This window comes from Panthera pardus, unplaced genomic scaffold (genome assembly GCF_024362965.1).
Source record: "Panthera pardus isolate Hobbes unplaced genomic scaffold, ASM2436296v1 HiC_scaffold_12, whole genome shotgun sequence".
Classification (NCBI taxonomy): domain Eukaryota; kingdom Metazoa; phylum Chordata; class Mammalia; order Carnivora; family Felidae; genus Panthera; species Panthera pardus.
Window position 1 is genome coordinate 89,842,522 of NW_026526677.1, and position 13,906 is coordinate 89,856,427.

The 13,906-nt window shown below is 48.7% G+C and overlaps 1 protein-coding gene across 6 annotated transcripts in view; it reads left to right on the forward strand.

The window, feature by feature from the left end:
- The window catches only part of ETS1 (ETS proto-oncogene 1, transcription factor), a 132,540-nt gene that overhangs the window by 113,635 nt on the left and 4,999 nt on the right, over positions 1–13,906 (forward strand). For all 6 annotated transcript variants that reach the window (XM_019421387.2, XM_053900267.1, XM_019421388.2 and 3 more), the window contains one exon: positions 13,750–13,868. In XM_019421387.2, the coding sequence (XP_019276932.1) occupies positions 13,750–13,868 (119 nt within the window). The remainder of the gene's footprint in view (positions 1–13,749; positions 13,869–13,906) is intronic.

Here is a 13,906-nt window from a genome sequence, read left to right on the forward strand (position 1 = left end):
GATAGACCTAAGCAAAATGCTTCCCAGATCCCTGAAAAACATAGCAGTCTCCGATTATTTTTTCAATTGCAGTAGCTACAGAGGAGCATTCTGTGTTGTCAAATAGTGTTCTCTCTTCCTCTGGCCCCATTTTGTAGATGAGGAAACTGAGGCACAAAAAGTGACCGCGTCATTGCCACGTGCCCAGAAGTAGCTCCCGAATTGAACTTCAAGTGCCAGTTGTCTCACTCACCTCTGCAGTCCTTGTCCACGTTAAGGAACGAGAAGACTCCTTGCTTACCTCAGTTGCTTTCCTATAGTAGATTAGAGACCTCATCTCCCGCTTGTTACCACTTAGCACCACACGTATACGGGTTGGGGCTCTTGGGAGGACATAATGCTAGCCTTTGGCTTCAGTCTAGAGTCGTTGGCCTGTTAGGTCACCTTTGATCGAACTTCATTCCAGATGGCCAGACATTATGCCAGATAAGGCACCCTTCCTATCACTGCTGCTTCTTGAGCAAGCCTGGTGGTAATGCTATTGTTGTCCAGTGCCTGGGTATGTCCCCACCCAGAGTTGCAATTGTGAATGAAGTGGTTAGGGTCTCTTTTTCATCCTGAAGGCTGAAAAAGGCTGAGCCCAAAACCGTTCATTAACTTTCGTTTTATTAACTGTAACGAGATGACGGAGTGCTCTGCAGATTGGTGAAAATACGGTCCCTCATTTTCCTTATGGCTAAATGTGGGACTGTCGGGAGTCCAACTTTCAAATACTTTTGCATGAGACATCACCAAAAACAGGAGTACTAGTCTTGTAGAAAACGAAGCCCCATGCAATGCATTCCCCTGGAACCCTCTCGAACTGCTTCTGGACTGAAAGACTTCTTGCCATGTCGTCGATGGCCCTGGAGCCAGTCTAGAGTCATACAGTAAGAAAGTCCCTAGGCCAAGCCCAGAACCTTGGAGTTCTGGCTCACAGTTAAGTTTTAGGGTTCAGTAACCCAAAGCTACTGTTAAAACGTGTTTTTGAAAATAAACAACTTCACTGCAAAAGGAAGTGCTTCAAAGCCCTTCAATTCAGAATGAAACCCGAGATTTGGCAGTGTTACCTGAAATCGGAGTTTTCTGAAGGAAAACGGGATTGCAAAATAATCTCAAGGTACTCAGGTACAAATAGCAACCTAGGAAACCTTTGGTATAAGCCCAAGTTACCGATAAGGAAAGGGGAGAGGGGTCACCAAAGCAAATTCCTAGTGCGGCGGGACTTTGTGCGGGAGATTTCTACAATTCTGAATCCAGATGGGTATGTTATTAGGAACAGCATAGAGCTTTTTAACTTGGGGGCCAGGGGAGGGATAACTACCGAAGCCACGCTCTGGAATATAGTCTCTGGGTGAAGGCCATCAGTGTAAGAGTGTGTGCATGGGCTGTAGATGAGAAGAAACAACTTGTGGACTTGAATATAGAACTCTGGTCCCCATTTCGGGCAGTAACTGCCTTCTCCAGGTGCCCTGAGGTTCTGGGGGCAGGCGAAGCTGGAGCTGGCCCTCAGGCTTGCAGGCGGCCAACCACAGTCTCAGTGTAGAGCATCCTTGGGTAGCACCTGAATGGGCAGGAGGAAGCGAGCTCAGAAATGAGAAAGGCAGCAACAGAGAGTGTCTCCCCTTTCCGGTTCAGAGGCCCTGTGATGAGCAGGTTGTAGAAAGCCAGGCAGACACCCCTCTTGGCCTAAAGTGGGGCATTGCTGCCAGCCAGCATCTCAGAAGCCGGGCGGGATTCTGATTCTCTGTGCTGTGTTTGGCGGTGGGTCCTGGGATGGGGGAGGGGTGCGTGGAATGCTTTGGGGGGAGGGATCTCCCTGGAGTGATGGGTTAACATGCCGCTCAGTTAGGAGACTGACGGGGAAACACCGTGGGTCATGGGGGAGGGAAACTCCTTGCGAAATTTGAACTGGATGAGAGAGGTCCCTTTCTCTGGTCTGCAGGGCGCTTTTCCTGCTTCTGCCCCCTGATTCACTTTGTGGTAGTTCTTTGTAATCATCTGACACGAGTAGAAAAGGATCACAGGGGAGCGGGATTCGGCTTCATTATTAATTTTCTTTTTTTCTAAATGTCTTAAAAAAAAAAAACGTGGAAAGGGAGGCTCCCTGTTTCTGCCAGTTGTTTATGAAGGCCACAGCTGACTGAGCCCCCTCCTTGTCTTGATTCAGCTACAGTAATACCTCGCAAGTTGTCTTTGCCCATTTACCCTTCACACGGTGTGCCTCAGTCCCTGGTGCCGTCCCCAGCTACCCGAGGCCGAGCGGGTACCCGGATTTTGGATGGCAGGCGACTTGCAAGTTGACCCCTCTGTTTTGGGGATGGCCCCCCTGCCCGTTTTGGAGGAGTCCCGAAGTCTCTGATTTTGTGGGTCCCTGTTTCTTTAACAAAAGCTAACTACAAATGATGGAATTGGGTGGTGACTGTTCTGGAATTCCTGCTCTGTCTCCAGTTTGAGGCTCCACCTTTTTGGTCTTTGAAGTAAAATGTTTCCACTGAGCAGAAGTCAGCCAGCACACTGCTGAGGCATCCACACAGGTCCTCGTTGCCTTCAACCAACAGGCCTTGGAAACTCCCCGCAGCTTCTGTTGGGAAAGGCCCTGCCAGACGTCCCAAATATTCCTGCTTTTGCCCCTTGGCATCTTTCTCTTTTCCTTGGATGGCCTTCACTGCTCTGGAGCATGAGCAGTGAGTGGTTCCTTGGTATAGAGACTCAGTTCAAGAGCAGCTGTACCCCTTCCGTTTCTTCCTAAGGCGACTTCCATGTGACACCCACAGGTTGGTAGGTCTGTCACTTGGGAATGCCTTCCCATTTCAGTCCAGGCAAAACGCCCAAGAGGGAGGCCTTCCTAGGCTGTTTAAGCCCTGGTTATGTTTCATGGAGACGTCAAGAGCTGGACTCGGCCGCCGGTCACCCTGCGTGTGTCCCAGCTTTGCCACTGACCGTGTGTGACCTCAGGCAAGCAGACGTCCCCGTACCTCAGTTTTCTCATCTGCAAAATGGTAGCAGTAATAGTTATGGTCTCATAGGACGGTTGTGAGGATGGAAGGAATCGTTTGGGGAAAGCGTCCAGAAGCCTTGCTAGGTACATAGCAGGTTACCACTGTTCCGTATCATCCTGCAACTTTTGTCTTTCCGGTGTAATTCTGTATTCCTTGAGGCCAGAGGTTAATGTATTTTATTTAGAGAATTCCAGTAATTGGTGGCAGTGACTTAGGGCACGAAAGATACTTAATACCAGATTAGGTCACTCTGGCCATTCAGCTCAAACCATCTGTGCTAAGCTCCTACTGTGCACTCGCCTCTTTCATGGACATTACCTTTTTTGAACTGTCACCGACCACCGCACCGGGTAGGTTCTGTGAGTCTCACTGTACGAATGAGGGAATCGAGGTTCAGAGGGGGAAAGAGGTCTAGCCCAACGTCGCCTAGAAAACCACAAAGGAGATGCCTTTCAAAGTTTTTCACGGTGTCGGGCAATTAGTAGGAAAAGATCCACTCTTAGTGGCCGGGTTAGTGTCATTCTGGGTCTGCTAAGACGTAGATGTCAAGACGGGATTAGACTTGCAAGAAATGTCTTGGTGTGTGAGGGAGGTCCATGAAGGACAAAGTGGGGGACAGCACGGGAAGGCCGGGGAGCTTTTAGACCAGGCTGCAGGTCTGACACCTGTAAAAGGAGAGAGGGAGGGCGGATTTGGGTGGGGAAGAGCCTCCATGAGTGGGCTCAGTGCCAAGAAAAGTCTGGTCAGGCTCCTGGGGAATCCTCATGCCAGAGTTGCCCAGCGGAGCAGCTCTGTGTCCCCCAGGAATGAACCTCATGCCTCTGGGGAGCGGCCCCAGATGGTGTGGCCTCAGCGGGGACATGGTGGATCCCATCAGTCCTGCTGCCTGCAGTCAGAGGTCTGAGTAGCACCTCGTCACGGCTGCCGCAGGTCTGCTGACCGGCCACATCAGCCCCCCGACGAACACGGGTTGTCGGGTAGGCCAGCACGGCAGGACTCAAGGCCACGGTCCCGATGCTCTTGGTGGCCCATGATAGGCTTCAGAGCTCTGTGCCTGTTGTTGCCCTCAACAAAGCAAAAATGGCATTGTCTTCTGTGTGACTCACCTCTCCCTGAGAATCACAAGAGTGAAAGTGGTCCTGAGTGAGTGAATGTGAAACGTTGACGGGAGGCCGGGGCGCTCCTCTCCACCCGCTGGAGAGGTGCTCGCAGGGTGCAGCTCTGTGGAGGTGGTTGACATTCAAAGCTGAGATGGGTGCCGTTTCTCGGGCAGGGCCCCTCAAGGCAAGGCTCTCGGTCCTTTCTTCTTTAAAGGCAAGGCGTAGGTAGGACACAGGCCATCACACGATGGCGGAACAAAATACGTTCCTTTGTCTACCTCCTCACTGTTGTTCACGTTCTGTTTGCTACCCAACCCGGTCTGGCTACCACACCTTACATCTGAGGGGCGTTCGGAGGTTGATAGCTGGATAGAATTGAAAAATTCGGTGCTTCGATGGTCCCTTGGGGTCTAGCTCACCTCCCCGAGAATTCTAACAGACTTAGCTGGTCATTTCGTGCCATCCTGGACACGCAGGGGGGACTTTGCTGCTAGGAGAGAATAAGTTCCAGAGAGTGCCCTCCGCCCCCTGAGAAGCACGGGTGCCCGACTCCTCCAATTCTGTGTTCTAATCCTCATCAGTGAGCACACCTTTCTTTCTTCCTGTTACCCAGATACATCATTCGGGAGGCATTTTCTTTTGACATTTGCATTGGTACCACAAAGCGTCTCTTGGGTTTCTAACAAGATTCTCACCCCATACCCTCAAATCCAAACCCAACCTGTTTCTGGGGACTTCGTAAAAGAGTCCGTTACCTAGAAGACATCAGGAGGAAAAGCTCTGAATAACCCACTTCCTGACTCGAGCTTCCCCCTCTCTGTGTCCGAGTCTGTGTGTGAGTGGTGGGTCGAGTATGGTCAGGGCTCTTGGGTCTGGTGGCAGGGGTGGCTGTATTTGAATATAGGCGGCCCCTTTAAGAGAAGACCCGTCTCCTTTCTCCTTCCACCCCCACGCAGGTGTACTTGAGCACATGCAGGTGTGAGGAGCCCAAGCAAAAACAAGGGTCTTTCCTCTACACCCTAAAGCGTGTGACTGTCTCGTTCTCAGGACCGAGACAGACTCGCCCGGGAGCCTCGCCGACGTCTGTTCCAGGTGGGGCGGCCCGGCTGGCCTGTGGCCAGCCACCTCGGCTTGCCCCCCGGTGTGTCTTGCACATGGATGAGCTGGACAGGACTTTCTGCTTTACCTTCAGGTCATGCTCATGGGATCCGCCTCCGGGTCCGACCCACCGACGTCTGTGGGCAATGCTGCTGAATTCCTAGGTCAGCCCTACAAAATAAGTAGGCGGAGCGTGCTTTGTGAGGAGCATAAATGATTAGGGAAAAAAAGCACACTGGGGGAAAGAGGATCTAAGTCTGTCTGTGGCCAAGATTTCCCCAAACCATAAATGTGTGTGATACTTTCACTTGCAAAGCAGTGTGCATCTGCTCTTGTCTGTGTGCACCTACTTTGAATCAGAGCGAGAACTTCACAGAGTTATCCCTAACTTTAGCAAATCTTCACTGGTTGTTCTCGTGTACAGTATCTTTTAAAAATCACGCATTTATATACTTGAACCTTCCTTTCAGCCTGCCACTTCCTCCTTTTCCAAGTTTGCCATGTAAAAAAAAAGGCCGGTTTAATTCTTGGAAGAATAGTTGAATTTTATCTTGTGCTTTGCTGTGTGTGTGTGTGTGTGTGTGTGTGTGTGTGTGTGTGTTTTATTAATTTCATCTTTTTTGCTTGTCTTTCTCTGACAAGTCTGTTTTTAAAAATATATGTTCTAGGGGAACCCAGGGTAGCTTAGTCAGCTAAGCGTCAGACTCTTGGTATTGGCTCAGATTATGATCTCACTGTTCGTGGGTTCGAGTCCCCACTTGGGATTCTCTTGGGATTGCTTCGGATTCTCTTCTCTGTCTCTCTCTGCCTCTTCCCTGCTCATGTGAGCATGTGCTCTCTCACAAAATAAAAAAATAAACTATAAAAAAATATATGTGTGTATATATATATCTATATATCTATTATATATCTATATCTATATATCTATATATCTATATATCTATATATCTATATATCTATATATCTATATATATATTCTGCTGTGTTGTTCTTCTGTTAAATTCCACTGTTGTGTTTTATATTGTTCCCAAACTGTTCAGTATTGTGGTCACCTCTTTATGTACATACATAATATGTGTGTGTGTATTTATATTTCTATATTTCTTAATAACAGGAACTTAATTTATGTCTTTATAAAGTAGGGAGGAGCAGGGATAGCTGTTTCCATTTTAGAGATGGGAAAACTAAAGCCCAGAGAGGTTCAGTTAGTTGCATAAGATTGTGCAGTGAATCAGGGAAGTGCCGAATGCTTGAACTCCCCACTTGGGGCATCCCATGGGCATATGTTATGTATTTTTTAATTTCGTGGGATGCTCTCTGCTCTCCTCTCTCAGTTCACCACTGCCTGACACGTTTGTCTGTTTTTAATTTTTTCAAGTTCTCCTTTCTTTTGGTCTCACGTGCCAGAGACATGGACTTGACATCAAAGGCTGGTTTTAATTGATTTGAGAGCGGTTTTCTAACTTGCTTCCATTGTTAGGTACTGGCTCTTTGAGCAATAAAGTTCACGGAGTTATTGTGCGTTATGTTCGTGGAGTGTGTTTTTCCATCCCCTGTCAGAGAGTGTTCTTTGTGGTTGTGCATTGAATTATTAGAATTTATATCCCCCAACTGCTGTCCTTGAGTTTCTAGGCACTGATATGGGAACTCACTGATAGAACATGCGATTCATTAAACCAAGGCATTGTTGGCGAGTTATAGAACATACCGTATCTAGATCGTGTTGGAGGTGAAATGCGATCGGGTTGGGGTTGGGGGGCAAGAGATGGGCGTAACTTAGAAGAAAAAAGGGGAAAGATACCTTTTTTGGACAGAAAGCCAAGCCAAAATATCAAGCAATCTCTGCCCTTCCTTTTCTTTTAAAAATCTTCCCGGTGCTTTGATTGTCAAACAGCCCAGCAGTTACTCATCCTCAGGCAGAAGATGTCTGCTGCCTCAGGTGGCGTTGGGTCCAGAGAGCAAGAAGCTAACTGTCAGGATGTTTCCTGGTCATTCCTCAACTTCATTTCGTAAGGACTTCGTGGAAATAGAGACATTTTGGAATCTTTCGTGAACGAGAGCTTAGAAGGGGGTTGACAGGAAGGGGTGTGATGCTTAGGCTCTGGGGTCACCCCGTCTGCTGCCAGAGGTGGACACCTTTACAGTAGTAGGAGAGGAAGATAAGACTTGTGAACAGATGGGTCATTTCTGGATTTGAGGGTTCTGTTTTTGCTATCATCGTTTGGCTGTGGGTAGAGACACCTGGGTGGAAGGGAGGGGCCCATCAGGCCCGTTCCTCTGTTTTAGGACCACCTGCCAGATGTGTGTTCTTAGGGCAGAGTCTGCCCTTGTGCAAGGGTGACCAACCATGAGAGTTTCATAGGTTAAAATAAATGTGGTGTCCTGCCCACACTGAGGTATTTGATTTGACTTTTAGAGTCAAGCTGAAGAGATTAACTTCTCAAAGTAGCAAATTAATCCCCAAAGGGCAGGCGGTGTGGTCGTTTTTATTTTGGGGAACATGTTGATGAAACAGCCCGGGAGTCACTCATGTTGATTAGTCCCAGATCTGGTTTAATAGAGAGAAGCAGGTGGGGTGGTTTTTAAGATCCTTACCCCTTTCTTCAGAGGACGATTGTTTGAGCAGTACAAGTCAGTAAATGTTTATTGAGCCCTGGTCTGAGATGCCATACCTGCCATTGAGAAAATAAGGATCAACGAGGGGTAGTCCATGCGCACAGCGAGCCAACAACTGGGGTCATTCGGCAGCAGGTAGCTTTTTGATTGTCGGTATTTGCCGGTGAGGCACCATCTAGGCTCTGGATTGCAGCAGTGAAGAAGCACAGTGTGTGTCCTCAGAGCATATATTCTAGTGATGAGAGAGATGGGCCTGGAGCTGATGGCCTTGGTATAAATACACCATAATGGATGGCTACCAGACAGAGCGACTGCTCTGTGCTGACCTCTGTCTGCATGGAAATCAGCTCTGATCTGTCAGCCTCGTGCTGGGGTGCAGATGACAGGGTGAGACCTTGTGGTGGCAATGAAAAGGAAAAACTCAAGTCCAATCCTGGGCCCTGTTCGCTAGCAGTGAGTCCGTTGGGCAGATAGCCCCCAAAGCTAGAAAATGAGAAGAAATCGACTGACAGATTGGCAAATGGAAGGCATTGTTACCAGGAGAATCTTACTGAAATTTGGTCCTAGCCAAATTTCTGCTGTATATCTTAAGTCTCTCACTTCTTGGGGCGCCTGGGTGGTTCGGTCGGTGAAGTGTCTGACTTCGGCTCAGGTCGTGATCTCGAGGTTTGTGAGTTCGAGCCCCGCGTCGGGCTCTGTGATGTCAGGCTCGGAGCCTGGAACCTGCTTGGGATTCTGTGTCTCCCCCCTCGCGCTGCCCCTCCCCCGCTCACGCTACGTCTGTCTCTTTCTCAAAAACAAATAAACATTTAAAAAAATTGCAGTGGCTCACTTCTTAGACTCAGAGTAAGGGAACAACAACAATAACAACAACAACAACAACAACAACAACAAAAATAGAAGGGGATTTTTAACAACCAGCCCTCATCAAGATACGTGGCAGGCCTTCCAGTTCCTAGACAAGGAGAAGGGACTTAACACATCACCAGAATGAGTAGGAATTTACTCGAAGCTGTACCTCAAAAAATTGTAGATTGGTGCCTTGGATTTGAAGTAAGCCTTGAGGGTCCCCACCTGATACCTCTGCTTCGAAGATTGTATCACATTCTTCACATCAGGACTGTCACTGTTGTACCTTCCTCTGGCCCAGAAGCTGAGAAGAACAAAGCAGTGTGAGGAACTGAGGAAATCCCCCTGCTGCAGCCAGCGAGGGAGCTGGGGGGTGTGCAGGCCCAGCGCGAGCGTGTGTGGGGCCCTCCCTCCTGCACTTCTTTGCCGAGAGCCTCCCTTCTAACAGGGACCCCTCTGTTGTTGTGGCTGAGAGTCTCTACTTGAGAAGCATAGTTTCCCAGTGATGCCACCGGATTCCTGATGTGTGACACCCCAGGGCAGCATGGTGAAGGACGCCGTTGACTGCCTTGGGGGCCCCAGACAGGGACACCATTGTGAGTCACATTGAGTCTGTGAACTCCCCCTTCCCATGACTGGTACTATTCTTAGCACCATCCTCTGCTCCCTGGGACAGAGGTCACTGGGAGCACCTTCGAGTTGGGTGGGTGGATGGGGCTGGGCCCGGGGTGAGAGGAGGTGCAAGATGGGGCAGAGCTACGCTAAGCAATACAGGAATGTCCTGTGGGAGATGTGTCTCTGGGAGCGCTGGCCTCCTTGCAGCATTTCAACCATTGTGGGGCCTCAGCAGTTCCCGAGGGCCTAGATGTGGATGCTCTTGGCAGGGGGCCACCATGCATTCCAGCCCTAGAGCTGCCTGCCGGCGGTGTGCTTCCCTCAGGTGGCCCTGCTGTACCTGCCCAGATCTGAAATGAAGGTGACAAGTGGCTGTGTTAAGTCTGGCCACTGGTTCCGGCCAGGGAACGAACCCCCCCCAGAGACCAGAATGCTTGCCCTGACCAGGCGTTTCTAGCCGGAAGAATAATTCCACGTCCTTCCTCTTTATGGCTCCCCGCAACCAAAGGGCAGTTTGGGAATCAGCAAATAGGAGGAACCTTGCGGGGGGTGGGGGGGGTCTCCTGGATTCCTTTTGTTTGGTACCACGCGCGAGCCTTCCGAAGGGGGAAACAGCCACTTCAGGAAAGCCATGGCGAGAAGGCTGTGTGTGCCTATCAGCGCTGGGTGGGCTTATACGATCTTTCTCCCAGAGTCGGGGGAAGGAGGCTTGAGCTGACATCACCCTGTCTTGACTTCCTTGCTGTGACGTTCCCCAGACACATTTCTCCTCATTCAAGTGTCTATGCTGTTGTTAGACATCTGGTTTACCTCTTTACGCTCCCTTCTTCCCTTTAGTGTAAAGACAAAAGAGAAGTTTGAGAGCCCCTCCCCTACGACCTGGGCTCCGCATTCCTAAATGTGTCAGTTTTGTATTCCTTGTGAACAGAGGAAAATTCACAATGAGCAAAAGAGGAGACCCGTGGATAAGAATATACCCTGCCCACCACCCAACCCGGCCGTTATATGCAGACGGGGGTCAAATGCACACAGAGAAAGAGCTGGAGCAGGCATATAGAGCCCGCGCCTCTGACATTTCAATTCGGGAAATGGCCCTGCCAGGAAAAACAGCAATAATAATTCTGTCTGACGTCCCTGCCTCTGAGCTGGTTCCACCGACATGACTTAAACTCCCCCTTTGCACTTTCTGGCTGCCCCATCTCAAGGGCAAGGGACTGTGGTATGTTCTCTGGGACCTGGAACAAGCTAGCGGCTCCCTGCCAATGACTAGGACTTGCCTGGGTAGAAGTAACCTGGTATGTCCTTCCTTTCCCTTCCTCAGCTTGGTGTGACTGGCCCTTCACTCCCCAAAGGGATGTTAAGATGAGCAGTGTGAAAGAGGTTTGGAGGCAACTGAGGGAGGGAAGGGTAGCGAAGTAACATTAGCCTAATAGTTACCGGGAGGGGGACTGACTCACTGGGCTGGAAATACCACCTGTGGAGGTGAACACCAAGGTCACCAATGGTCAGATCGTCTGGAGAACCACTGGCCGTCCAGTGTCTTGTGTCTGCCGTGAGAGGTGAGGAAGACATGTATATATATTTTTAAAAGCTATGTCCTTTTATCATGTGGTCACCTCAGCCAGCCGGGCTGATTAGATGCCATCCTCTGGGTTGTTTTTGTCTAATGACAAAGCAGCGCCGAGGCAAAGGGGTTTGGAGTGCCAGACTGCCTGGGTTCCACTCACGGCCATTTTACTTCTGAATGGCCTTGGACAAGGCCAGTGGACACAAGCCGCACAGTGTAGCAGTTTTCCCTGTCGTAAAAATGGTAAAAGCAAATTTGGTAATAGTATCTACTCCCTGGAGTGATTGTAAGGAATAAATGAGATCAGCATAAAGCAGCAAACGTAGTATCGTGCATAGTAGGTGTGCAACAGCTTAACGGCTCTCGCTTGTAGTTTTTCTGTTCAGGGTCTCAAAGCAACTCCTGTCTCTGTCTTGTGTCCACAGTGTGTGGGCCTGGCCCAGGAGAGGGCTGCAGACTCCAGGGCTCATTTGCCTAGCTTTGGAGTAGTTGACTTTTCCTTTGTTCTGTCTCTCTTCAAAATAAGAGGAAGACAGCGGTGTCCTGTTGGGTATGGAGCCATTCTGTACCTCTTCCAGAAATCTGTTCTTTTGCAAGGATTCTGAAGTTCTTCACTGCCAGAAATTCCATAGCATTTCTTAACAGAGGTTTGTTCACTTAATGCCTGTCCACCAGGATGGCTTCTCAACGGATTCCTCATATAATGTCACATCTCAGCCCGTGAGCCCAGGCAGGCAGTGGTAGCCGGTAACTTGAACTCCCCTCCCAAGAAAGTTGCAAATGTGTCTGAGTTGCATCCGAAATGGTGTTTTAACAGCACAGGGAAACAGGAGAGGCTAAGGCTTTACCAGTGTCACACTCTGGGCTGTTTCTTTGAACGTCCGGTTATTTTGTAGGGCCCACTGAGTCATTGTATTCTAGAACCTGCATAAGGTGTTACTTGCAGGATGGTTTTAAAGAGCTCCAGGTGCATTCTTGGAAGGATAAGGCAGAGCTGTTCCATCTTCCATATTTAGCCTGGGCTGTGCTGAGGACACCGAGACTCGCCCCCCGCAGGCCGTTACTGGGGTGGTAGGGGGTGGGGGTGGCCTTTTCTTTGGTTGCTTAATAACAGTCCATGCCAGTCGCTGTCGCCCTGGTACTTGGAGTGAGTCTGCAGGCCAGGGCGTTAGACCCCACACCACCATTTTCTCACTGTGCCCTGGAGCAAAGTCACATCGCTTTCTTGAGCATTTTTCTTTCTCTGCCTTAATAGGATGGAAATAGTAAGACCTGTTGTGCCTCACCTATAGAGAGAGCTGGGGGACGGAGTTTAAGACTAAGCAAAATGATGCGTGTGAACATACCTTGTAGAAGTATAAGGCATAACAAGAGATCACCCTTCTAGATCATAAAGAGCGTTGCCTTTTTTGACAGAGAGAACCTAAAGCTTGTTTTCTATTGAATCTCACTTTACTTTGGATCAGATGAATCTGAAGCTCAGATTAAGGATGAGGGCCTTAGAAAGTCAAGTTTTTCTGTATGAGTTAGAGTGTTCCTGGCTTCCTTCATCTGCACAGACTGGGTCTTTCCCAGCCCTGCTCTGCCAGATGGCTTCTAAGATGGTGTTGTGAGTGTAGACATGTAACAAGCAGCAGAGACAATTGAACCCATATCTGTTTCTCTGGCTACACCCGTAAATTAGATAGGAATCACTGGCAGCATTGTCATATCTGAATAGAAAGTGATCTTAAAAGGAAATCTATTAGCAGAAGTCCTTTAGCATAAGATAAATTGAGTATCAGAGTATGCCTGGCTTTTGATAGAACTAAGATCTTGGGAGTGTTGATGGCTAAGATAAGAGGGTGTGTGTGTGTGTGTGTGTGTGTGTGTGTGTGTGTGTGTGCGTTTAAGTTAGAATATACTATGGGGCACCTGGGTAGCTCAGTCGGTTAAGCGTCCGACTTCAGCTCAGGTCATGATCTCACAGCTCATGAGTTCGAGCCCTGTGTCAGGCTCTGTGCTGACAGCTCGGAGCCTGGAGCCCCCTTCGGATTCTGTGTCTCCCTCCTTGTCTGCCCCTCCTCCGCTCATGCTGTCTCTCTCTCTCTCTCTCTCCTTCAAAAATAAATAAACATTAAAAAAAATTTAAGTTAGAATATAGTGAACCCATGAGGAATTTCTGAGACAGTCCTCACCTCACCTGTGAGGATTTCGTGGGTGGCAGGTTAATCACTTACAAAGTAATGATGTTCTCTTTTCTTAGTTTGGGTGCCTGCCAGTGGCCTGGAGGAACAGGATGGTGGTGGAGAATATTATGACCTTATGACTAAAGAATATCTAACTTCTGTGTCCTTGTTAGATGGCCCCAGGGTAGCAATCCTTGTCACTTACAAATCAGGGGCCAAGAGCTCTCAGATACAGAGAAGTGTTTATGAGCTCTGACTTCAGATTAGAACTGGCAAAGATATTCCTTAGTTAATATCCTTATTACGAATTAAGGCAAAAATAATGACTTGGTTCTTGAAGGCAGAAAAGATTATGCTGCCTGAGGATATCTCAGAGGATAGATCCAGTATTTTCTTTCTAGAATTTGTGTAGCAACAAAAATGGACTGACCTTTAAGCCAATCAAGATGAGATCGATAAGACCATGGTATACTGTGTGTGGTTTTTTGTTTGTTTGTTTGTTTGTTTGTTTGTTTGTTTGTTTTTGATAGAAAGTTTTTCACCTTTCAATCCATTTGAACTCTTAGCACCTCCTCCAACACTTGGGCTACATGTTGCCTCCATTCTCTCTAGGCTGGATGGACTGGAGAGGAGGCAAGAGGGACACGTAAAATGGGATTCATTGCTGGCAGTGCTGAGCATCTGGTGTAATGATTCACAATGCCTTGTGTTTCCAGGCAGTGGACCAATCCAGCTGTGGCAGTTTCTTCTGGAATTACTCACTGATAAATCCTGTCAGTCTTTTATCAGCTGGACCGGAGATGGCTGGGAATTCAAGCTTTCTGATCCAGATGAGGTATGAAGGAATCGACTTGTGAGGACTCCTGTTGAGGG